We start from the raw sequence: 25,420 nt of genomic DNA, 5'->3' as shown, positions 1-25,420 counted from the left end.
TGTACGAGGTACAGCCTGAATTGATTGCCACCCAATTATAGACATGATTTCAAATTATGCCCAATGACCGATTGGGATAGGTGAGCGAGAATCTTCTCAGCTTGTACCTGAACGAGTATGACGAAATACCTTGGGACGCACTCAAGTATCTCATCGCGGAGGTCAATTACGGAGGACACGTGACGGACGACTGGGACAGACGACTTCTCACCACCTACATTAATGACTACTTCTGCGAAGCCGCCGTCACTGAGTCTTCTTTCAAGTAAGAACTCTTTTGTTGTTCCAAAGGCGCAACTCTTCACCTATATTTTCTCAACTCTACCCAGGTTGTCCTCTTTAGCCGCTTATTACATCCCCCACGACGGACCCCTGTCTTCCTACAAAGACTTCATCAACATGCTTCCAAGCCACGAGCACCCGGACTTATTTGGCCAGCACCCCAATGCCGACATAGCCAGTCAGATCGCAGAGACCAGGACCCTGTTCGACACCCTTCTCTCGCTACAGCCCCAAGTGACCACCGCCAGCACCGCGGGGTCAGGACCCAGCCGAGAAGACAAGGTGAGGTCTTCGCCACGTCCAATGTGGAAAAAGAGCCTACAAATTTCAACATTCAGAGAGTCTTATTAGTCTAATTAGAATATGCAATTACCCGTCAAATACAGTTACAATTTCAGGCCGTGCAGGTTTTTTTTGTCAAATGCCGTATTTGTACCACGTCAAGGTATTGGACCTGTTGGCGGACGTGCGCCAGAACATTCCGAAAGTGATCGACTTTGATGGCGCCAGCTCATTGTTTCTTGATCCTTCGCCCCTTGATGTGGTTCTACTGCAAGAGATCCAGCGGTATAATGCGCTGCTGACCATGATCAAGTATGGCGTCCGCAGACAGAAGGTTGCAATGCGTGCAATGCCAGAGAGGCTTAACGTATCCTGTTGAATGTTTGTGTGTTAGGTCATCCTTAACGGAGCTGGAGATGGGAATCAAAGGGTTGGTGGTAATGTCAGCCAGCTTGGAGGAGACCTTCAACTGTATGTACGATGCCAGAGTTCCACCGCTATGGGAAAAGGTGCCAGAAAAGTCTGTTTTTCACTGCCCTCTCACTTTTCTTCTACCTTTCTCTACTTCATCCTCACGGTCTCACCTTTTAGTTCATGGGTGTCAAACTTAGTTTGGTCGTCAAGCCACATTCATGCCAACTAGAGCTCATGTGGGTCGGACCATTTTATTTGTAGCTAAAAAAGTTTTTTGACTGATCCCGTATACTTTGGAATAGCCGCTTAGCAAAGAAAGATGATGTAGAACGACATGGTGTCGGTCCACCAGGCGTACCCTTCGCTCAAGCCCCTGGCGGCGTGGACCCGTGACCTGTGCCAGCGGGTTCTTCAGTTTTCACGCTGGGCCGAGCTGGCCACACCCCCAATCTTGTTCTGGCTCTCCGGCTTCACCTTCCCTAACGGCTTCCTCACCGCCGTCTTGCAGTCGGCCGCCCGGCAAAACAAGGTACATGTAGCCGCCACTCACGCCTAGCGTTAGCTACATCCTAGATGAGGTCCCTTACCACACTGCTAACTCAGTTGGGCTTCTACTAGTGATAAAAAAAACGGTAACTGGTGCGAGGGTGCATCTTTGCCAGCATAAAAACAAATAATTTATAACCCCTAATAGTGCTCATAAATATTCCCTATAGCTAAAGAACAATAGTGGTCCACTATTATCCTTTGATATTATTATCCAAACTTGTTGGGAATACACAAGTTGTAATTCTCATTGTTTAGTAAAAAAGTGAACTTAAAGTGTCAGTGGTAATAAAAATCTTGAAGGTTGTAAAAAAGAATACCTGTCAAACTCTTTGTATAGATAACTCTCAAGGCATCACTGCACTGTAAATTGGACATGGTCTTTATGCTATTAACTAGATATAGACCTGCAAACTTATGCCACCTTTCTGTATGCAGGTATCAGTTGACACGTTGTCTTGGGACTTTACAGTCTCCACGCTAGAAGAAGCCCATATCCAGAATCCACCCAAGGTGACCAAATTTCCATGACTAGTGTCTTCATTTTGTCCTGCAGTACCGATGACTCGATGCCCAACGTGTTGCGTGTCGGTTTTCAGGATGGAGTATACGTTCGAGGTCTCTTCCTGGAGGGGGCTGCTTGGAATAAAAAAGCCACGTGTTTGGTGGAGGCGGCGCCCATGCAGATGGTTTGTCCCATTCCCGCTATCAACTTTAAACCCATGGAGAACCGCAAGAAGATGGCTAAGAGTGAGTATTTCTTTGGCTTTTTCATGGCACAGGTTCCTTTCTGAACCATCTCACCTCTGTGGTTCGTAGACACGTACCTTTGCCCTTGCTACTACTTCCCCATTCGATCGGGCGGGGCGGGCAGAGCCTCGTTTGTGATCGCCGTGGAGCTGAAATCGGGTGGCGTGAATCCCGATCACTGGATCAAGAGAGGCACGGCGCTGCTGATGAGTTTGGACACCTGAAGCACTCACATGCTCAACTTTTATTGCTTCATTTTTTTTTTTCTTTTGGTGCCTTTATCACCAAGGGATTCGTTAGAAATGTGGGTTGTCTAAACTTGTTTAGACTCTTCCCATTTTTGTACTAGGCTAAATCCATGGATAATAAGCCATTATATGTCTTATCTTGACAATCAGAACCAAACAAAAGCAATACCTCATATCTTGGGAGAGCAGTAGATGTATTATTTTTTGGAAAAAGCAATGTTTGCTTCTCCAACGGAATCACCGCCTGGCATTATACCATTAATGGCAGGCAATGAATCAAAATCGTTCCAGAATTTAAAAGACAATTTGATTTGACACGAGAGAAAAACAAAAAAATTATTTTTATGACGAGCGGAATTAAAGATACAGTGTAGCTGAAGCATAAGAGCAAGCAAATGATCACATCTACAGTTTGCGCTAGGAATGGAAATGTGAGAATTCCAGTCTACGACTGGTATTGACGTTCTGTGGCAATAAAGAAGTCTTCCAACAAATTTCTAAGGTATTCAAAGGTGGGTCTCGTCTCTGGGTTATCCCTCCAGCAGAAACACATGAGATTATAAAGTCCATCTGAACATTTTTCTGGCTTTGGCATTCTGTAGCCCTCCTCCAAGCTCTCGATCACCTCTGGGTTGGACATCCCTGAAGATGGATGGACGTCCATCATGGATAAACGTGAAGGAATTTGCAAAACGACTACCGAGGCGATGACTTACCAGGGTACGGTATGCGACCGTAAGTGACTACTTCTGTTAGGAAGATTCCAAAGGACCAAATGTCAGACTTAATAGAAAATTTTCCATAGTTTATAGCTTCCGGGGCCGTCCATTTGATGGGGAATTTGGCTCCTGTAGACATGAAAGTTAGTTACTGCAAAGTGTGAGCAATGAGTGATCCACACTGCCACAAAAAAAAAACTTAAGTTAATCGTAAAATACTGGCAACTGGGGTTGCCATATATAGGCTGTTAAATTTATAAGGAAACTAAAACATTCTCAGTCAAATTAAAAACAAACTAATGGGAAAATAACTTTAAAAAAAAGAAATTGACAACTGTTGTTTAGCCTCAAAATACTGTGAAAATGACATAACTCAATACATGCTAAATTCAGCAAAATTGGAGGAGATTAAAAGGACATGGAAGTTGTTACCCTCTCTCGCTGTGTAATCGGTGTCCTCGATGAGTCTGGCAAGTCCAAAGTCTGCCACTTTACAGATGAGCTCATGAGACACTAGAATGTTGGCAGCTCGCAGGTCCCTATGAATGTAATTCATCTCCTCGATGTAAGCCATGCCGTCTGCTACCTGCAGGGAGCAACACAACATCAGGCAGCGCCATCTCTACTTCTAGCCTGGTGCTACTCTGCTCATTTATATATACTACTATATACTATATATATCTGGCACGGTTGCCTCATGAGTTCTGAGATCGAGAGTCCAAACCCCAGTCAGTTCTTGCCTTCCCATGCAGCATTTGCATGTTTCCCCCCGTGCCTGTGTAGATTTTCTCCGGGTACTTTGGTTTCTTCGCAGGTCCCAAAAACATGCATGCAACGCTAATTGATCACTCAAAATTGCCCCTAGCTATGATTGATTGGTTATTTGTCTTTTTGTGCCCTGTGATTGGCTGGCAACCAATTCAGGGGATGGCACGAAAAATGAATATACATATAAATATATATAATATATATGAATGCCAAAGCCAGAAAAATGTATATGTGCTCTTTGTGAGGAGTTTGCATTTTCTACCCGTGCATACATGGGTTTTCACCGGGTACTCCCACATCCAAAAACATCCATGCTAATTGATCACTAAGTTGTCCCTAGCTATGAGTGATTAATTGATTCATTCAGGGTCTCCCCCTGCCTCTCCTACTGCTTATAGTTGGCTGGGATAGGTTGCAGCACCCCCTGGGAACCTTCCTCTGAAGGGAACATGGATGAATGTGTGTCTACATCCTGTTAGTGATGAATGAAAGGCAGACTACACCCTGAAGTGGTTGGCAGTTAATGGTAGAAATTTTCACAGGTCAGGTTGAAAAGACTTTTTCATCCATCCTTGACAGCACCTCTTATCGCTACCCATGTACTCCACCCTCAAATGAGCCAGCTGAATTCTACCTATACTTGAACCTTGCCCAGTTTCTGTCCCTGAAATATCCACCCAACATTTATCCACTTTCAGGCTATTTCTTCTGACCTTATACGTACGATATATAAGAGCTAAAGTCATAAATACCATACAGTGGGAGGATTGAAAGCATTTGTTTACTAGCTCTACAAGTGCACAGTTTAGACTGCCAAAGAATGTCTCTCATAGGTGTCTTTGGCAGGGAAATACTTGCCAGAAAGACACTATTTAAGAAAGTCTGTTTATTTAGGATCTCTGTCATTCACACGACACCACCAGGTCAGTATTGAATTCTTATGCCAGTCATTTTCATTTGATTCGTCACTTGTTCAGTTGAGTTTATCTAGTTATAATATTTATATCAGCGCACCAAACTGACGGTTCATGCTTAAAAGGAAAATTAAAAAGGGTGTAAAATAACTTAATGGAGAAAGAATGAAACGTTGTCTTACCTGGGATGCCATGTCTATCAAAGTTTTCATTTTCAATTTGTTCCCCTGCTTTGATTGAAGGTAATCCAGCAAGCTACCTGTCAAAAATATAGACATCATAAATTCACAACTACTTTCTATGGAACATCAATTTATCTTTTTAATACAATTTGGGCTCCTTGGCAACAAGTGATCTGAATTTGGGAAGTCCCATTCTTTTCCAATGGCAAAAACAGCTCAAACATTTTTTTAATCCAAAACTTGAGGAAATCAAGGCCCTAAAAAGTTGTTATGTAAATTTGAGGGTGGAACAAACCTGTAAAACTCCCCAAATCTACAAGGAAGTGCCCCAAAACACCCATAAAGTGACCTAAAAAAAACAACAGGCGACTTTTGTTGATCCTAAAATCCACAAAAAGTGATCTAATATGTACATCATTGCCCGCCATTGACAACAATAGACGTGCAATTCATATAAACCTGGAACAACGGCCGTGAATTTTCATGCTCTATTTCCATTGACGGCACTAAGCGTCCAATCCTTTTCAACTGAGAGGGGCGTTCCTAATTGGACGTCACTAAGTTACCCATCCATTGAGTTAACCGAAGCCTAAAATCCCCCCAAAATGAATAGGAAGTGACTAAAAAATCAAGAGGAAGTGATAGAAAAATCTTTTTCTCCTTTCTCAAGATGTTTCATAGCTCTAAAATGCATGGATGGACTTGGACCAGAATAGCAGTTCCAACCAGGGAACACAACAGCGGAAGGAAGTTTAAAGAGCATCAGTCAATTTGATCCCAAGTCGACACTGTACTTCCTGAGACTTTTTTTGAGGGATTTGATTAGAAAAGAACAATGCCGCTGCGTGCCAGCCTGCCACGTCAACACAAAAGGAAGCAGTTTTTTAAAAAAAAAGGCAGCGGCAGGAAAGAAACAGCTAGCTCTAGCATCGCAAGACTCTTTGTCAAGGTCGCACAAGGATAAGCCTGTTGTTTTCCGTCTCCGTTGTTGCCCATTGGGCAAGAAAGGGACAATGCGGAAAGACGGGAACCGTCCTTTCTCTTCGCGACAGAAGCAGCGATTGTTTCCTGTCTACACGTGGATTTCGCACAAAGCCACAATTTAAGGGAAAAGACTCGGTTGTTTCACAAGACAGTCACAAAAGAGCGCCATTCAGTTTAGATCTGCGCCGTTGGGGGGGTTTGGGGCGGAAATTAGGGGTGGAATTGGGCAACACGGCCTTTGGTGCGTTTGATTATAGGGTGTAAATATTTTTTTACTGTCCATTGTGTTCTTTGGTTGGTGCGGCTTATAGTCCGGAAAATACGGTACGTGTTTTGAGGGCAAAAATAAAAATGTGACCAGCCGTGTTTACACAGAAGGAGGATTAAAATAGTTTTTCCTTGCCAGAGGTCGTCGTTTATTGGAGTATTTTCTAATTTAGTTGAAAATGGTACTTTAACAAAGCGGTATTTAACAATTTTGCTGATCTTTAGATCTCATGACGGGTAACATGACTCATGTCGAGGTTGTGTTCAAGCATGTGCTCTCCCTTTTTTTTTCTCGCACAGAACGAAACCCTATCAACATGTTTGATCTTGAATACAGATGACAAAACAATGAGTGTTTGTCTAAATGGTGGGTGAGAATTTACTTGAATTTGTCAGGTGTTGCGTTTCACCTCTTTTGGGCTTTTGGGCTTTTTTTAATTCTCTGTGTGAGTCGTCCTCATGCTCACCGATTGATTTCACCTGTTGCGTTAGGCCTCTTGTGCTCTCGGCCAATCCCTGCCTCTCGTTTCGACCACCTGCTCCTCGTTCTCTCTCCTTTTTCATTCTTTGTTTTGGCATATTTTTTGTTTGGCATGTTATCTTTTTGTTTTTTTAACTTTCTTCCTTAAAGAATTCTAACATGTGTTCAGACCTGTCAACATGAGGTAAGACTAGAATGTTTTTAAGTCCATTTTTTTTGGAAATACCCTTCAGTTTGTGTGGTTTTTTTGGAGCATCTTCAGTGATACATTTGCATACCTGTCAACCTCTGCCGATAACTGCCCTTATAAATGATTATGATTCCCCTTACAAACCCCAAAAAAACTTACAAACACCGTACGAGTCGTACGGTGTTTGTAAGGTTTTGGGGGGGTTAGTAAGGGGAATCATAGTCATTTATAAGGGCAGTTATCAGCAGAGGTTGACAGGTATGCATTTGTAATTCCCAAAATGGCTAATTTTGCAAGCATACCGTTTTCCATGTACTCGGTGACAATTAAAATGGGCTCGTGGCTAACCACTGCGAAGAGGCGGACCAGCCGAGGATGTTGAAGGTTCTTCATCACATCGGCTTCCGCTAAAAAAGCCGTGGTTGACATTGTACCGATCTTAAGACTCTTAATGGCGACTTTCCGGTCATTATGGTAGAGCCCTGAAAAAGAAAAAAAAATGACTGTCTTTACACTTTGTATATTCATAAAACCTATACTGTATTTTTTTCCACTTTTAGCTTTACATTAGGTATTTGTCAATGGCATTAATATGAACAAACTGTAAAAATGTTCATACTTTACCTACTTGATCATTAAGTCATTCAATGCCATTGACAGTTATAGTCGTCAAATCCAATTCAACTAGAAAGGCTGACATCAAATGATCATTTTTCACTGCCCTCCAATCCAATTTGAGTATACGGATTTATTAATGATTTTATGACGAACGAGGTTGATTACTTGTTTCCAGTTATTTCCCAAGTGGACAGAAAATCTTTATTTCCAGAAATGTTGAACTCACATTTGATTTAATTTCTGTTTGTATCAAAAAGTAGTTGAATAAGAGTTGAAGCCGAGGTCATGTGAGGAGAGGAAACAGTCTTCCAATTAATGACGTGACTCAGATTATCCAAATACTGTAATGGCAATTTAGGCTCAAGTATTTGACCCGTGGGTGAACTGGCACAATGGATGGACATGCTTCTATTGTTTCAAGAGAATTCCTTAAAATGTGGCGTTTCCCTTAGAAAGACAGATTAATGGACGACGCGTTTATGCTCCTTGTAAGGTTCATTTCTTGCGTACATTGTTAAGAATTTATTAAAAAGTCTAAAAGTATTTCACTTTCTGTGTACCACCATTACGGACGACATAATTTGTTAGGATAAAACAGCAAGAAGGGAAAGGGAAAACGGTTCATTTGGTTTTCATTTCAAAAGGAAACACATTATGTTCAACATTAAAGTGGAAAACAGAAAATATTTTGATATACGTATTCATTTTTAGATTTTCCGAATGCTTTATGAACTAAAAACACAAAAAGAAAAAAATGCAATTAGTATTGATTTAAAATGGGGAAATATAATTTACATCTCAAATTTTCATTTGAATTGGATTCTAAAACAGAAAGTCGGCACTCATGATTTACTTTCTCGGGCCGCACAAAAGGATGCGGCGGGCCAAATTTGGCCCCCAGGCCACCACTTTGACACCCGTGCACTAGTATAAATTCATTTCATGTTGGGGGGCATTTTTCAATCTAGCAGAAACCAAGAACAAACTATACTTCAAATAATAGTAAACTGAGGAACAACAGACAAAACAAACCTGCTAATGTAACATTAACATTTTTTTATGACTGCAGCCTAAAAAACACAACATAAAAAGCTATTGGTGGTCAGAGTGAGGAAAAAAAGGAAAAGGCACGATTAATACTCCGGAAAATATGGTCATAAAGTCTGACAAATAAAAAACGAAGAAAAAACGTACCCATCCAGACTTCTCCAAACTGGCCAGCACCAAGCTTAGTCATCATTTTGAGGGATTCCCGTCTGATCTCCCACTCGTCTGCCCACCACGGTTTCTGAGGAGCTCTGGACTGGCAAGGCCTCGCCAACTTGGTGCACAAACCATCCGCATTACCTACGCCAAACGTTCCAAGGCCACGCTTCCAATCCGTGACTTTTTTTTTGGAAAGCGATTTTTAAAACCGTTTTGGTCAATATCTTACGTACGCGTGTGATGCTGGACCAGGTCATTCAGTGAAATAAAAGAAATCTTGGTGGTGATGTAGAAGCCACCGCAGTCCAAATTGCGGATCCTGTAGTGCTTCACTCCTTCGCCGTGGTTTTGGTCAAAGTCCAAGATGGATAAGGAGTAGGACCCTGGACAAAAAAAGGGGTACAAATATTTAAGTTCCAACTTCAATAGAAATATTGGTGCTAATATTGAATGGAATGCTTTTATTGTCATTATACACGCACATATAATGCGATTTAAAGCTTTACCACAGAGTGCACAAATAACAACAACAAACATTGACAAATAAAAAAATCAATAAATAAGTAATAAGTATAAGTAAATAATAAGTAGGAAAGTGTACAAATAACAACAAACAAATATAAATAATCAATAAAAAATAGTAATAAATAAATAAGTCTGAAATAAATAAGTATTGAACATAATAGATAAGTGGTCAACATAGATAAGTGATGAACATAGGTGAGTGGTCAGCATAGTTAAGTGGTCGGCATAGTTAAGTGGTCAGCATAATTAAGTGGTCAACATAGTTAAGTGGTCAACATGGTTAAGTGGTCAACATAGATAAGTAAGTGGTCAACATAGGTAAGTAAGTGGTCAACATAGGTAAGTAAGTGGTCAACATAGGTAAGTAAGTGGTCAACATAGGTAAGTAAGTGGTCAACATAGGTAAGTAAGTGGTCAACATAGGTAAGTAAGTGGTCAACATAGGTAAGTAAGTGGTCAACATAGGTAAGTAAGTGGTCAACATAGGTAAGTAAGTGGTCAATATAGGTAAGTAAGTGGTCAACATAGGTAAGTAAGTGGTCAACATAGGTAAGTAAGTGGTCAACATAGGTAAGTAAGTGGTCAACATAACTAAGTGGTCAACATAACTAAGTGGTCAACATAACTAAGTGTTCAACATAACTAAGTGGTCAACATAACTAAGTGGTCAACATAACTAAGTGGTCAACATAACTAAGTGGTCAACATAACTAAGTGGTCAACATAACTAAGTGGTCAACATAACTAAGTGGTCAACATAACTAAGTGGTCAACATAACTAAGTGGTCAACATAACTAAGTGGTCAACATAACTAAGTGGTCAACATAACTAAGTGGTCAACATAACTAAGTGGTCAACATAACTAAGTGGTCAACATAACTAAGTGGTCAACATAACTAAGTGGTCAACATTGAATAAGTGGTCAACATAACTAAGTAGGTAATATAAATAAGTAGGTATTGATCAATAATATTATTCAAGTTTGTATTTAGTTTACATGCCGGGGAAAGTTTACAATCTCATTTTGCTGTTTGAGTTAAACGAGTGAATCAGTGTTATTTTTTTCCACATTTTTTAACAGTTTGTTCTACACTGAAATTAAAATACCACCAGTATAGTAGTTGTATATAAGAAAGGGAAAGTTACAGATGATTTGTTATATTCTGTTTGGTCTAGCCTAGTGTATTTCAAAATTAAGAAGAAAGTAAGAAAAAAACTTTTCCACACGTGAGCATGAATCCATCACCTGGTGTTGTCTCACTCTCCCGAATCAAGAAGGAACCCTTTATGTTCCCGGGAGCCAGCAGGAGCCTCATGGAATCATTTCGTGAAATATTCCGAAAGAACCACCTGTGACACGCAAAAAGGGCTCAAAAGAGGCCGAGGACAAATGACGGGAGGTCCCACGTGTCACGTACGGTTCCGTCCCCACTGAGTTCATGGCGATAAAGTTGTATGGGACCAGGCCTCTCTGTCCTGTGGTCAGAGACTCTGCCAAATACCATTCGGGGTCATCCCTGATTGTATAAAAAAATAAATAATAATGGCATCAGTTAGATACACACGTCTTAATGCTCAAACCATATCAAGTATTTTCTGTGGCGACTAGATTTTTTTTCTGAAGATCTGTTTTATGGATTTGCTATAAAAATAGATTTTATTTTTTTACATTGGTTGATTTTCATTCCATTTTTATTAATTCGTTTGTAGATGCAATAATTACTCAAAGCATTGTAGGTAAAGTGGCACAGTTTCCTCCCACATCCCCAAACATGAATGCTAGGCCAATTATATAATTAATGGTTGTTTTAGGCCGCATGTGTCAAAGTGGCGGCCCGGGGGCCAAATCTGGCCCGCCGCATCATTTTGTGTGGCCCAGGAAAGTTAATCATGAGTGCCGACTTTCTGTTTTAGGATCCAATTAAAATGAAGAGTATAGATGTATATGAAATTTCCTGATTTTCCCCCTTTTAAATCAATCATTGTCATTTTTTAATCCATTTTTTCTGTGTTTTTAGTTCAAAAATCATTTGGTAAAATCTAAAAATATATTTCAAAGAAAGCTAAAATAAACATTGTTTTAGATCTATAAAAAAAACTGAATATTCAGGGCTTTTAATCCAGTTCTTTTAATCGATTTATTAAAAAAAATCTAAATATTATATCTAAAACATTGTTTTACATCTATAAAAAACGGAATATTCAGGGCTTTTTAATCCAGTTCTTTTAATCCATTTATGAAAAAAAAGGGGTAGGCTCCGGCACCCCTTGTGAGGATAAGCGGTAGGGAAAATGAATGACTTGTAAGTCATTGGAAACACTGAAAACTTTGAATTTGCAGTATTACTTCTTACTAAAATATGAATGTAGTATACAGGTATGATACTTTACTTGAAATGTGCGGTATTTAAAGTATAGTAAGGTACTAAAAAATAGTCAATACTTTTGATCCTATTGATTATATCAGATCAAAATGATACATTTTTCTTGGAACATCTTACAAGTTGACATATCCTCAAACATTATTCGCAGAGTCAGTCTGATGTGGGTAAAGGCTAAATTAGTCGGGTGAGCGCACAACCGCACAAAGAACTCCAGCTAGGAGCTCGAAATTCTTCAACTGTTTTTTTTCACCTTCAAATGAGCATAACTTCCTTTGCCAGGGGAAGAAAAGCAATTTTAAAAAAAAAAGGCATGACTAAAAGCTTTGAGGAAAAACAAGACCTTACCTGTTAATTATCTTGAGTTTCTCTCCCTTCTCAAAGCCCAGTTCGCCATCATGGCAGGCTTCGTAACTGTAGCAAGCCACTGCCAAGTTTTCTGCAAGAGGATTATCCATTAGTGTTAATTCAGATTTTCCAAATGGCTGACCATGAATGCCCGATCAAAGTTGTTGTTTTTTTAAATAATTTTTTTAATCTAACTAGCCGAGCATTGCTGATTCAAAAAGGGTTCATACGGCGCACCAATTATAATCATCTCAGTCAAAAATCATTTATCCGCTTAAAAAAAAAAATAATAATCTTTGGTGGCCACTGACGGCGATGAATGTCCAATCCAATAACAGAAAAAAAACACATAAAATATTCAAAAGCATCAAATAAATAATCATTAATTTTTTTAACCGATCGCCAGGTCGCGAGGGGTGCTGGAGCCTATCCCAGCTGACAACCAATCATAGCTAGAGGCTATTTAGAGTCTTCAATTGGCTTAAAATGCATGTTCTTGGAATGTGGGAGGAAACTGGAGTACCCAGAGAAAGCCCACGCAAGCCTGGGAGAACATGCAAACTCCATATAGGAGGACTGACCTGGGTTCGAACCCAGGAACCCCAAACTGCGAGGCCGACCCGTAAACCACTTGTCCATTGGACCGCCAAAAATTATAAAATACATTTAATTGCCAATTAGTGACAATGGGCATCTATGATTTTAAAACAAAGTATTGAGGCTGCGTAATGGGCCACAGTTTATAGATTAAGTCGATTAACAGTTATATCTGGTTGAATGTTGTTAGAGTGGAAATGGAGTGATGATATTTACCAGGTAGAGGAGATAAAGATGGCGAATCCTGGGGTGGAATTGGAATGAGCTGCTGGGTATACTGGCAAAAGAAAACAAGAAAACGTACATTTTAGTACTTGAACAATCATTTAATATTGAGTACATCGTGTCAGCTTTCTTAAACTTCTCAGCACAATTTAAGCAAATCTCACATGAAGCACTTTTTGGGTCTTCTGCTATATTTTTGGAAACACTTTTTTGAGTGCAATGATGTCAATAGTGCATTTGTTTTTTTTCCGATTTGAGCTTTGTGGCTTTACACATCCTGCTTTGCCGCGCACTATGTTGTCAGGCAATTCAAACACTTTGCACAAAAGAAAAAAAACGCACCATAGCAAATTTTGGGTAAACGTTCGCCCCTCCCAGTCAGAAGGGATTGGACGTCTAGTGCCGTCAATTGGAGACAAGAAGTTAACATTTTGGACCAAAAATAAATGAGACTTATACCTTTTATACAATTTAGAACTAGCAATGTTAGCGTGCATGTTTTTGACATGTGAGGGGGAAACCGGAGTACCCGAAGAAAACCCACACAAGCCTAGGGAGAACATCCAAACTATTTAATACATATATCTTTTTTTATGTTTCTAAGGTGGGGTTTCGTGTCATGGCAATGTGCTTTTATGCTTTTCGAATTGGTGTTGATGTTTTGGTCACTTTAAAAATGCACATTTATAAAGTAAACTAAAGTAAAATGAAGTAAACTTACTGGGTTGCATGATTGTGGTGGGACGGGACAGGTGCAGTGCTCACAAATTTCATCCCAATTCTCTTCCCATTCGCCGTCTGAGTAGTCGGAACTGCAGTTGCATCCCATTTTTTTCTGCAAAATTATTATAAATAAATATAATCAACATTGCGGCATTTTGGGCAAATATACTCTTGAACGAATGCAATAAGAAATATTTATACGTTCATTACGATATGATTTGTAGGAGTACAGTTGTGAAGTTAAATATTTTTAAACTGTCAAATCACAAGCATGCATGAAAATGTTGGATTGACTTGTATTTTATGGCATAAATTCTGATACTATTTACTATTCCAACATTTACAGTATACGCTTTTTATGCACAAATTATGACGTGAAAAAACAACTATTTTATAGTGTTAGTTGAATAGCTATCCATATTAGCGACCACTGGTTAAATAGACAAAACAGCAAGTGTTAAGGCCTTAAAATGTTTTTTTATTTTATTTTATTTTTTTCCAATATCACACAGTTCCTATTGGATGAGAAACAGCTCAGTGGGCCTATTGCAGTATTTGTCCCCCCTCCCCACAAAATTCTTAAAGTCATGGGAAAACCCTAACCTAAGCTAACCCTTCATGGACTAAGACTCTAAGGAAGAAATCAAAGGACTTTTATCCTACTTATTTTTTTCCTTATACGCTTACCGCAGGGCTTTTTTTTCTATTCTGGGAAAGTCTAAATTTTCCATTGAGGCGCTCCTCTTATGACCTCGAGGTCAAGGTCTTCCAAAACCATCAGAATTTGTTCTTGGCTGCATGTCTCGATTACATATTTTTGCTGAAAAGACCAACTGCCCGATTTTTTGACGATCGAATAACAAAGAAAATTTATTGAAATATCACAAATATACACCCCCCCCATTTGAATAGAGCTATTGGAACATTTTAATCATATTTTACCATTCAATGAAGCAAAACAATAACAATAACATCCCTTTTTTTTAACAAATTAATTGTGCAGCACATAAATAAGGTCACAAACATATTCATTAAAAAAGTATTTTACGTGAACACACTAATTCATATAAAATTATAATAAAGTAAGTCACCCAATGTGATGAATTGAATTATATTTTAGTTGTCATTTATTGACATTTTGTTTTATTTTATTTTTATGTCGCTGGACACTCACATTTTTCTGAAAGGTTTGTTTCAATAGTGTAGATATAAATATTATAAACCCAGCTGCATGTATGTATATATTTATGTACATATGTATTTATTGCTATAGTTTTTTTTACCTATTTATTTTAACTCATTAGCTGCCATAGAAAGTGATCATATTTCACAACCATTGAGGTCAAAAGATTAGACTGTCAAATTAGATTGGACGTCAATAATCGTCAATGGCAGCAAAACACAAATTGACATATTATGATTATACTTTTCTATACATGTAAGCATTAAAGTGTGGTATACTTACCTTTTTTTGGAGAGGAACATTAGTTGAGTTCAGGTCTCGCCATTGTTGTTTTGTGTAGAAAACAATCTTCAACAACCTTTTCTTGCCATTGAGACTGTTTCATTCGTTTGTCTCGTTCGATATGTCAGGCAAGTTATTACGTAGACGCGTGCAGATCGTGGAGAATTGCTAGAGAACTTCCTGTCGTTGAGAGGTTGAGGGTTGTTGCTCTGCAGTTGTTTAACAGGTGCTTATCGTGCAAGCGTTTATGCTATTAAAACCACAATTCACTTATGCATTTCACAGTAAAACACTGATTTTATTGTGTAAATACTATATATATACACAAAATGTCAACTATGTCAAAAAAATAGTTTTAGTCATCTCCCACCTGTCATTAAAATACACTCAATTAATTCATTTTAACTCCCGTTTATCCTCACGTGGGTCGTGGGGGTGCTGGAGCAAATTCCAACCAACTGTGGGTTGTAGGGAAAGAACTCTCTGAAGTTGTTGCCGGCCAATCGTAGAGCACAATGAGCATTCGCTCATACCTAGGGACCATTTAGAGAGGCTAATCGGCCTAGCGCGCACCCGCAAAAACCCACGCAGGCAGGGGCACAACATGCAAACTCCATACCGGAAGGACGGAAACCACCTCAATCTGAGAACTGTGTGGCTAACCACTCCTAAACTACCGCCCTCTGCAGAAAATACTCTTAAAACACACGTGAAATGTCATTTCTTTGTTTTTCGGGTCAAACTAAGTCTTTAAAATAAGGAAAATATACATATACTTTCATAACATGAAGAATTACAAATATAATTGTGATTTGATTTTTTTTTTATAAATGTTCACTGTGAAAATCAAAACAACATAACAGAAGGCAAACCTACACATTTTAATTGGACGAAGGATAATCTTTGATTGAAAAAGATGATTTTTTGTCACACAGCGACTGTCGCTCGTTTGTAGGCCGCGACTTTGCGGCGAGCGTGCATTGGCAGGAAGTCTTCGTCTCGTGTGAGACTTTAATTAATTTATTTTCTTTCTAAAATCTACATCTGAACATGCAAAAATCCAAATACTACAATATGCCTGCTTTGTTTCGTTTTAATAAAGGCAAAAAAAAAAACTTTGCTCCTGAATGGCATTTCATGTTTGCGCAGGAGTACCAAAAAATGTGGGTCACCGGCACGTACTGTAAAATAATATCCCACTTCAAGAGTATTCTCACTTTCTTCCGAATAAAAGCGGCCTGAGCTCAAGTGTCTCATGCAGCCCAAATGCGATACTAGCTAGCTATCTTGCATCACGTTTTCCGACTTCCGCCTCCCATGTTGGCCAAGCGGCATCGGTGTGATAGACCCGGGTTTACCATTCCTTCCTCGCAGCGTTACCGCATCGCCGCTTTTAATGTGCGTCCTGATGAAAGCGAGTTTCCTGATAGGTTTATCTGCCATGTGCTTTATTTCCACTCAAGTATCAGCCTCGGCTCTTAAAGTAACAATGGAAAGATCTGGGCAAAAGGTCAAGGGGAAACTATCTGCGGGGCATATTGGAGTGTCAAGAGAAACATAAGTTGACAGTGTTTTTATTGTAAAAGTACCCAATCTATACAACAGCGTGACCCAGATTTATTTTCTACAGAAGATTTCACAGGGGAGATATTGTATTAAGAGAAACGTGTCAAATCTAATCCTGGTGTATGCCATGTTGTAATCATAGGTTTTTTTATGAAATAGGCCACACTCTGACAAAGTATTTGGGGGGGGGCGAGAAAATTGTCAGCCCATGGTGCAAAATTGGCTAGATCCGCCCCTGTAATTTACCATTGAAAAGTGGCAAAAAACTAAAAATTGTTGCTAAAGGGGAAGAATTTTTTTTCATCCGATTGTGCAGACCGTACCAATCGAAATTCAGCAATCCAGGGACACTCTGATTTTTTGGGGGGGGCGAGAAAATTGTCAGCCCATGGCGCAAAAGTGGCTAGATCCGCCCCTGTAATTTACCATTGAAAAGTGGCAAAAAACTAAAAATTGTTGCTTAAGGGGGAGAATTTTTTTCAGCCGACTGTGCAGACCATACCAATTGCAATTCAACAATCCAGTGAAATAGCGCGTAAGCATTAGCTACACGTATGTATGCTACATGACATGATCCCGCATAGAACAAACAGCTGCGAGGGATGCTCCCTTTTGTGGACAATGTGGACCTCCCAAAAAGTAAATAGGACTCCGTCTTTGAAAACTTGGCGCTCATGGGGAAGAAGAAACGAGGCACGTCAACACATAGAGAAACGTCTGGAGTTGAGGTTCATTTTGGTGAGGCCCAGGTGTTTCAGCGGGGTGGACAGCGCGAACGTGGCCTTCATGGGGATGTCGCACAGGAGATCGGATTCTTCACCGCACTCCTCCAGCTCGTAGGTGGCGTCGTCCAGCATTTCCTTGTGGCGCTCGCAAACCTGCTCCACTTTCATCTTGTTGATCTCGGCGCGGAGACGGATCAGCTGACGGGCCAGGTGGTTGTCCTGGTCTTGCATCTCCCGCTTGGCATTGGACAGAAACCAGGCGGAAATGAAATACCCATCACGGCACCAAAATGCTTTAAATCAGATGAATAAATTTGACTTTTGCGTGGTCAACGCTTACTGAAAATGTCTGAGAAATATTCATTTAACAAGTGCACGCTGGAGTGAGTGGCTAACGCGTCAGCCTCACAACTCTCGGGCCCTGCGTTCAAATCCAGGTCACATCCACCTATGTGGAGTTTGCATGTGGGTCTCCTCTGGGTACTCCGGTTTCTACTTATTTATGTGACCCCTTATTCATGTTGACTACATATCTATGTTGACTACGACGTATTTTTATGTCAACTAGTACTTATTTAATTATTACTTATTTATTGATTTTTATCTATTTGTTTGTTGTTGTTATTTGTGCACATTCCTACTTATGTTGTTGACTACTTATTATGTGATTACTTATTTATTGATTTTTTGTGTTCATTTGTTTAGTTATTTGTGCACTTCCCTACTTATTTATGTTGTTGACTAGTATTTATGTATTTCTTGCTTATTTATTGGTTATTTATTTATTATTATTTATTGATTACTTATCTGTTCGTTTGTTTGTCTGTTGTTGTTATTTGTGCACTTCCCTACTAATTTATGTTCTCTTTTCTGAATCGCTTTATCCTCATTAGGGTCACGGGGGGTGCTGGAGCCTATCCCAGCTGAATCGGTAGCCAGCCGATCACAGCTGATTTATGTTGTTGACTACTTATGTGTGACTACTTATTTATGAATTATTTATCTGTTGTATTTTTGTTTATTATTATTTCTGCACATCACTACTTATGTTGTTTACTATTCTTATTATGTGACTATTTATTGATTGATGACCTGTTTATTTATTTATTATTCCTTGATTACTTGTTTATTTGTTGTTATTTGTGCACTTTGTGGTGACGCTTTAGAAGCATTCCATTCAATTCAAATGTATGGCAAATGTACCCCGATTTTAGCAGGTGCAAAACACACAAAAGCAAAAAGTTGTGTTTCTAACACACTCACCAGCTCTTTTCTGAGAAACTGCAAAGCGTCATCGATAGTGTCGAAACCACAGATGTTCCGAGGAGTGTTTCCAGGCGAAGCGCGTCTCTCAGGGTCGTCCTTCTGTGAAAAAGTGCTCCCCTTGGTGGTCTCCGTCCACGGTTCGCTCTCCAGCCTCTTCCGCCACTCCAGATAGGAAGGTCTACGGGTCTCCAACTTTAGTTTCTCCGTCAGTGCCTTCACGTCGTCCAGGTCCAGACTTTCATCTGGAGACGGTTTGGAATCCATGCGATCGTGCAGAGAAAATGTATTTATTTTTATTTTCTTTCTTTTTTTTTTGCTGGAATTGTAGACGCCGCAACAGGTCTGCACGCCCTTTATAAGCTCTTAACCGTGACCGACCGGACCGCCCCATTTCTCGGTAATAAACGGAGTCTACGCCTATTGAGAGTTTACTAGATTATAAATGATTTTCTCAAATGAAGTTCTATGGAAGCTAAAATTGAGGTTTTTTTAATGACATTTCACTGTGCGTTATAGAGGCAATAAATATTGGGTATAAGTCTGCTCTGACACAGATTCCTTAAAGAAATCTGGCAACCTTCTATTAATACTGGACAACAACAACAACAACAAAAATATGACATGGCAACATTCCAAATGTATTCTGAGTGAAAATTATTTTATTTGTAATGCAAAATTATTGTGGTATTTTATGAACAATGTGGAAGCAAATATTTACCCCAAAGGTAAGTGTGTATAAAAATAATACTTGCTGGTGTCATGGTTGAGAGCTTTTTTTAAATGTTATTTGTGGTAGTCATTTGTTATTTTAGGTTTTAAACCCCCCTTTTATTAACTCTTCCTTTAGCTTTTTAAAAAATCTATTCTTAAATATTGTGGCATTTGTGATAAACAGTGTCCAGACTTTGGGTTTTAAAGGTTTGTTTTATGATTAATAACCACGTTGCCAAATGGTTGTTTAAAAATGAACCATGCATTATACTACTGTAAAACAAATAAATGAATACAAATTCTTGTTTGTACTTTTGTCGACATCCAGTGGTTACAAGTACAAATTGCTATAACATTTTGAGTATATAATAATCTACAATGTGTTTGACTTAATGACGTTTCTTTGCATGGTTGAAAATCTTTTAAAGAACCCCAATTAATCTGTTTTCAATGATAACATAAGGAGTAAATACAATACAATAATGAAAATAATGAAATGAAAATAATGCCAGTTCTTAATCAACATATTCCTTGTATTTTTGCAGGTGTTCCTCTAAGAACAATCCACACAGCTCTTTGACAAAGTGAGTAAATTCTTCTTAATTCTTCTCACCTAAATCATGCAACAGCTTGCAACAGTGCTAAGAACTTTACATGTTGGGGCCTATTCTCAAAAGGGGGGGGCACTTCTATTTATGTTCTTATCATGAGTCAAACCGAACAGCAGGAGCAAGGGGAGGAGAAAAAGGAGGAGCAGTAGTAGTGTTTTCTTTTCTTTTTTTGAGAGCAAGGAAGTGATTTCACTTTAAAGCATTGCCCCTTTCAAACTTTCCTCGCGCTCGATTGCCGTCGGATGGAGTTCTCCGAGCACATCAAGACCGCCAACGTTGAAGATGTTGTCCTCCATCAGCCCCTGCGGCCCCCCACCAAGGGCACCCTGTGCATCACCGGCCACCACCTGCTGTTCTCCGACAGGGAGGTCGACAACGCCCAGCCGGTTCTTCTCCTCCTCCTCCGAAACATCGACGCCGTTGAGAAAAGGTCAGGACATCCCGATCGAGTGGTTTCCGAGATGACGTTCTCACACTAAAACGGTCTGGCCGTTAATCCGTACTGGCCCGTAAGTTGTCACGGTGTCCTATAACTAACAACGTTATTCCTCAAATGTGTTTTAAGCAGCGTGGAAAACATTGTGAACTACTTGGGCCTGTTTTCTAACACTGGCCGAAGAGACAGGTTGGAGATTCGTTTTGTTTTGCAATGTGTCAGCAGTTTGTTGCACCTATACAGCGCACAGGAAACATGTTTATCACCGCAAGTCTTCCTCACCCACGTATTTTCAGCTTCCTACTATACTAACTACTCTTACTTGTCCTCTGCCGCAAAGTTGTGCAAGTCCACGTTCGGTGCTAAACTAAATATGGGGAAGCGGTTGTATATCGACTTATGTTGGTCCTCTGTTTTTGTATGTAGGGGTACAGACTCTTCAGGGACCCTCATTATCAAGTGTAAAGATCTGCGGGTGATCCAGTTGGACATCCCGGGCATGGAGCAGTGTCTTAACATCGCGAAATCTATTGAGGTAGATTGAAACGTTGGCGTTTGATAACATCATTCTCAGAATTTTGACCTTGTCTTTTGCTCTTTTTTTTTAGTTTGACAGAATGAGATTTTGTTTTTCTTTAGACCCTGTCCTGTCTGGACTCTGTGGTGGAGATGTACCCCTTTTTTTACCATCCCCCCGATGCCAGTCTCAAGGAGGAGTGGGGTCTCTCAAGCTGTGGAAGGCATTTCGCTGAAATGGAGGAGCTTGTAAGAGTGAAAATACTCACACACTCTGTTTTCCTGGCAATTTTTTTTCTTAACCGTCGGCCAATGATCACATGACAGGAAAATGGCAGGGAAACAGAAGGTGGTTACGGTAAAAAAAAAAGCTCATCCGCTGTTTCAAAGCTTTACCCAGCAGCAACAACATATACAGTAATCCCTCGATTATCGCGTCTTCACTTATCGCGAATTCACTACTACTTTTTTCCGCTATTAATTATTAGTATTTTTTTAAGTTCATAAAAATGTGAAAATCCACGCTGAAACTTTTAAGTGGAAGCCACTCTTGCTAGGACTCAGCACTGAAGAAAAAAGTTATAATAGGGGTGACCCTACTTTGCGATTTTTCAATATTCACGGCCATGTTTGGTCTACATTAACCGCGATATTCGAGGGATTACTGTAGTATGTTTGGGGCCTCCAAAGAAAGCACTTTTAAATGACATAACCTAGGTTTCATGAGGCAAGGATTAAGGAACAAATGCAAAGAAACGGGGAGGCAAGGCAGACGGGCAAAGTCCAGAAAAGAAAAGAACAAACAAAAATTTAGTAGGCAAACAAAAGTTAGTTCTTGATCTTTTTTTTTACTTGTCACATATCTCTGTTTTCAGCATGAAAGGTGGAGACTGACCTCTGTGAACCAAGACTACTCGGTCTGTCCCTCTTACCCACCGGCTGTCATCGTCCCCAAGGCGATCAGCGACGACGCCGTTAAGAAGATAGCCAAATTCAGACAAGGGGGACGCTTCCCCGTCCTCTGCTACTACCACAGGAAAAACCGCATGGTGAGTTCTAGCTCGATTCTGTCCTCCAAGGTCCAATATTTTCAAAGACAAAACACCTTTTTAGGTCATCATGCGTAGCGGTCAGCCCCTGATGGGGGCCAATCGGAAGCGTTGTATAGAAGACGAGCTCCTCTTGCACACCGCCATCGATGGCTCGGATAGCGCTTTTATTATCGACACGCGCTCAGCTCAGCAGGCGCAGCAGGCCAGGATGATGGGCGGCGGATTTGAGTCCAAATCGTGCTATAGCCAATGGAAGAGGCTACATAGACACATGGAAAGGTGAGTGAATGTTAAAACTTAACATCCTAAAAACTATCTAAATTTCAGGGAGTTACAATATGAAGTTTGGACTTTACCATCTTGTCCACCATTTAGTCACCAGCACCATAGTTTTAGCTTAGTTAGTGTCTAGGTCTTGTTTATGGTTGGCTTTATTGCCCTCGTTTTTCACCAGAACTCCCCAAAGAAAAAAATGAGGGTCTTCTAGATGGGTCCAAAAAACAATTGTCATGGAAACGAAGCTTAAGGTCGCCAAAAGGAAGCAGAGACCGACAAACTTAAATTTTGATTATAGTTAAACCGTGACGATCCGGGTTGCAATGTTGATGTCGAGCTTTGCGTTCTTTCTTCTTAACTTGGCGGACGGAGTGAGAAAGGGACTGTTGTCCAGAGCGAGAAAGTTTATCTTTTATATGAATGCATTTGCTTTTTTACACAAAATATTTCGACATTAACAGTGAAATCCGACTTATCCGGAAATTCCATAGACTACACCATCGTAGTCACCGAATTCGCTTGAAACTCGAGGACCAACTGTAGTAGTCATATGTTCATTCAAATGAGAAAGAACTTAGTATACTTGATCTTGACATATTTTGATTTGAATAGCTTTAGGTGGCATTTGTGATACACAACTTGATGTCATGAATTTAAAAAGCACATTTTTAGTATTATACACTGTAGTGCAACATGTGTACATTTGTGCAGGGGCAAACCACTCCAGGAGAGTCTAATCAAACTGGTGGAAGCCTGTGGCGACAAGTCCACTAATATGGACCGATGGCTCAGTAAGCTTGAAAATTCCAAGTGGTTGTCACATGTGCAAACCGCTCTGTCGACTGCTGGGCTACTGGCAGAATGCGTGGAGAGGTAGGAGCTATTGGAGGGAGCTAAAGACCCCTAATATTCCCCTATTTTTTTACATGCATGCTTGCTTGTTTTTTTGTTCAGGGACGGTCACTCCGTTTTGGTTCACGGTTCAGAGGGGACGGACTCCACGCTGCTTATTAGCACTCTGGCGCAACTCATTATGGACCCGAGTTGTCGAACGCTGGAAGGTTTTCTCAGACTTGTGGAGAGGGAATTTGTAGAGGTGTGTGCACGACTGTGTTCCTAATCAAGGGTGTTTTTTTAAGGATTGGAAACTCAGCGTGTGATTGGCTGGCAACCAATTCAGGGTGTCGTACACATGTTGGCTTGGATAGGATACAGAACATGTGTCAAAGTGGCGGCCCGGGGGCCAAATCTGGCCCGCCGCATCATTTTGTGTGGCCCGGGAAAGTAAATCATGAGTGCCGACTTTCTGTTGTAGGATCAAATTAAAATGAAGGGTATAGATGTATATTAAATTTCCTGATTTTCCCCCTTTTAAATCAATAATTGTCATTTTTTAATCATTTTTTTCTGTGTTTTTAGTTCAAAAATCATTTTGTAAAATCTAAAAATATATATAAAAAGCTAAAATAAACATTGTTTTAGATCTATAAAAAACTGAATATTCAGGGCTTTTAATCTAGTTCTTTTAATCCATTTATTAAAAAAATCTAAATATTATATCTAAAATGGTCCGGCCCACATAAAATCGAGTTGACGTTAATGCAGCCTGCGAACCAACCCAAGTCTGACACCCTTGGGATACAGCAACCCTTGAGCGGAACTAAAATTTCATTCATCATAGTTATATTTAGTTTAATTTATTGCTTACCAATCTAGATATTTATGCATATTTTAATTTTTCAGTGAACCTGAATGTTTTTTTTAATGCAAGAGAAAGTACAAAGGCAGAAAATGCAAATTACACACATAAAAGTCTATACTGATATCCTTTAAATATGCGGCAAATATGCTAACAACCCTCAAAATATAATTTAAATTACTCAAGTAAACATTGCTAATTGGTAACTGGCTCTATAGCCTATTAGCATTGCATACAAAATATAAAATAAATTTTGTCATTAGCAAGTACGTTAGTTTTTCCGTGTATTATGTGTATTATTAAAACTGCCACCTCACCGAAACACCGTCGTAGAATACTAATTGAAATTTCCTAATTGCCCAAAGGCGGGACACCCATTCCAGCAGAGGTGTTCCCATTCTGCCTTTTCCCACGCTCGTCTCCAGCAGGAATGTCCAGTGTTTTTGTTGCTGCTGGACTGCGTGTGGCAGTTATGGTGCCAGTTCCCCCTGGCCCTCGGATTCTCCGAGGCGTTGCTCCTAAGGCTGGCCACTGAAGCCTACGCCTCGGACTACGGCACCTTCCTCTGTAACAGCGATAAGGAACGGTCAGAAATGTTTTTTTCCCACTGTAATCCACAAAATTTAATCAGAAATCATCTCACCGTAACATCTTGATCTTTAGCTGTTCTCTCCAAGTGAAGGAAAAGACTCATTGTTTGTTTCGGGCTCTGCTGAAAACCAGCGAAAGAGAGCAGTACACCAACCCGCTATATGAACGGAATGAGCTGGCCATTTGGCCTTCAGTACATCCTCAATCCTTACAACTATGGAAAGGTGAGTTGGGGTCACGTGACATTTAAATAATCTTTGTAGAAATTTTGAGAAGGAAGGTGTTTCAGGAATTTTGTATATTTTGGTATATATATGTTTCTACGACGATCACTTTGCAGGCTTTTTCCTGAGGTGGACCCCACAGAATCTTCACCTGGAATTGGTCCAGGAGGAAATAAGGAATATGGTCATTGATTGGGGGAATATAGCACTCACCGGATGATCGTTTGTCAATAAAAAAGCCATCAAAAAGAGTGTAAAGAGTTGATTTGGATTTGTAATGTAGTATATTTGAATCTGGTTTAACACGTTGGCTGCCATGAACGGTGCGAGAATTCAGTTTGAATGGAGGGTCGGCAGCGTTCAAACATAATCATTCGGCCCAGTCCTGTTAAAATCTCGGGCAGAAGATGATGTTACACCCAATTTTTTGCAGTTTGCTTGCCTGATAACCAACGGCGCGATATTTTCCTGTTGCTGCGTGAGCATTCTGTCAACATACACTAGCTAGTGTAGTACTAAAAGATATGAATGATCACCAGTTTGGGTTATGACGTCACAACCAGAATTGCTTTCGTTCCCTGATGGATTGTTTTTGGTGGAATAACGATAAAATGGTAGAAAAACAGCTATA

At 39.9% G+C, this 25,420-nt stretch overlaps 4 protein-coding genes across 12 annotated transcripts in view; 2 read left to right on the top strand and 2 right to left on the bottom strand.

The window, feature by feature from the left end:
* Positions 1-3,016, top strand: part of dnah2 (dynein, axonemal, heavy chain 2) — a gene marked incomplete at its 5' end in the record, with an annotated part of 24,793 nt that extends 21,777 nt beyond the window's left edge. The window contains 8 exons of the mRNA XM_077620476.1: positions 81-265; positions 330-564; positions 728-876; positions 959-1,073; positions 1,331-1,507; positions 1,963-2,037; positions 2,124-2,274; positions 2,344-3,016. Of these exons, the coding sequence (XP_077476602.1) occupies positions 81-265; positions 330-564; positions 728-876; positions 959-1,073; positions 1,331-1,507; positions 1,963-2,037; positions 2,124-2,274; positions 2,344-2,498 (1,242 nt within the window). The remainder of the gene's footprint in view (positions 1-80; positions 266-329; positions 565-727; positions 877-958; positions 1,074-1,330; positions 1,508-1,962; positions 2,038-2,123; positions 2,275-2,343) is intronic.
* lck (LCK proto-oncogene, Src family tyrosine kinase) lies at positions 2,577-13,760 on the bottom strand. The gene is made up of 12 exons (XM_077620474.1): positions 13,650-13,760; positions 12,920-12,980; positions 12,107-12,197; positions 10,796-10,894; positions 10,624-10,727; positions 9,085-9,234; positions 8,840-8,992; positions 7,330-7,509; positions 5,106-5,182; positions 3,674-3,827; positions 3,239-3,370; positions 2,577-3,164 (listed from the first exon to the last, which is right to left on the bottom strand). The coding sequence occupies exons 1-12, from the start codon at positions 13,755-13,757 to the stop codon at positions 2,968-2,970; spliced, it is 1,506 nt and encodes a 501-aa protein (XP_077476600.1). The 5' UTR covers positions 13,758-13,760; the 3' UTR covers positions 2,577-2,967.
* On the top strand, positions 6,834-25,420 carry LOC144089527 (myotubularin-related protein 9). 9 transcript variants are annotated; one of them, XM_077620469.1, is made up of 13 exons: positions 6,837-7,021; positions 19,930-19,968; positions 20,170-20,425; positions 20,564-20,620; positions 20,858-20,966; positions 21,071-21,196; positions 21,823-21,996; positions 22,061-22,278; positions 22,987-23,148; positions 23,230-23,371; positions 24,340-24,560; positions 24,638-24,789; positions 24,906-25,420. In XM_077620469.1, exons 3-13 carry the CDS (start codon positions 20,238-20,240, stop codon positions 25,007-25,009), a joined length of 1,653 nt encoding a protein of 550 aa, XP_077476595.1. In that variant the 5' UTR covers positions 6,837-7,021; positions 19,930-19,968; positions 20,170-20,237; the 3' UTR covers positions 25,010-25,420. The 9 variants fall into 9 exon arrangements, with proteins under 9 accessions (XP_077476593.1, XP_077476590.1, XP_077476595.1 ...); XM_077620468.1 differs by having other exon boundaries at positions 20,561-20,620; XM_077620465.1 differs by lacking the exon at positions 6,837-7,021 and adding exons at positions 18,725-18,901; positions 19,014-19,070 and having other exon boundaries at positions 20,561-20,966.
* Positions 17,196-19,015, bottom strand: fam167b (family with sequence similarity 167 member B). Its single transcript, XM_077620475.1, has 2 exons — positions 18,671-19,015; positions 17,196-17,644 (listed from the first exon to the last, which is right to left on the bottom strand). Exons 1-2 carry the CDS (start codon positions 18,935-18,937, stop codon positions 17,381-17,383), a joined length of 531 nt encoding a protein of 176 aa, XP_077476601.1. The 5' UTR covers positions 18,938-19,015; the 3' UTR covers positions 17,196-17,380.

This window comes from Stigmatopora argus, chromosome 15, assembly GCF_051989625.1.
Source record: "Stigmatopora argus isolate UIUO_Sarg chromosome 15, RoL_Sarg_1.0, whole genome shotgun sequence".
NCBI classification, from domain to species: domain Eukaryota; kingdom Metazoa; phylum Chordata; class Actinopteri; order Syngnathiformes; family Syngnathidae; genus Stigmatopora; species Stigmatopora argus.
Note: the sequence above shows the minus strand (reverse complement) of the source record. Positions and strands in the feature narration are given on the sequence as shown.

What these genes read in the sequence shown, in the direction of transcription:
- lck (XM_077620474.1), bottom strand. Translation starts at nt 13,757, where the DNA reads ATGGGATGCAACTGCAGTTCCGACTACTCAGACGGCGAATGGGAAGAG. An exon ending in ATCTTTATCTCCTCTACCTG is followed by an intron (nt 12,198 to 12,919) that starts GTAAATATCATC and finishes ATCCTCTTGCAG; the next exon opens with AAAACTTGGCAGTGGCTTGC. An exon ending in CCTGGTCCAGCATCACACGC is followed by an intron (nt 8,993 to 9,084) that starts GTACGTAAGATA and finishes CGTTTGGCGTAG; the next exon opens with GTAATGCGGATGGTTTGTGC.
- LOC144089527 (XM_077620464.1), top strand. Translation starts at nt 20,238, where the DNA reads ATGGAGTTCTCCGAGCACATCAAGACCGCCAACGTTGAAGATGTTGTC. An exon ending in ATCGACGCCGTTGAGAAAAG is followed by an intron (nt 20,426 to 20,560) that starts GTCAGGACATCC and finishes ATGTGTTTTAAG; the next exon opens with CAGCGTGGAAAACATTGTGA. An exon ending in TGTAACAGCGATAAGGAACG is followed by an intron (nt 24,561 to 24,637) that starts GTCAGAAATGTT and finishes CTTGATCTTTAG; the next exon opens with CTGTTCTCTCCAAGTGAAGG.
- fam167b (XM_077620475.1), bottom strand. Translation starts at nt 18,937, where the DNA reads ATGGATTCCAAACCGTCTCCAGATGAAAGTCTGGACCTGGACGACGTG. An exon ending in AGTTTCTCAGAAAAGAGCTG is followed by an intron (nt 17,645 to 18,670) that starts GTGAGTGTGTTA and finishes TCCAATGCCAAG; the next exon opens with CGGGAGATGCAAGACCAGGA.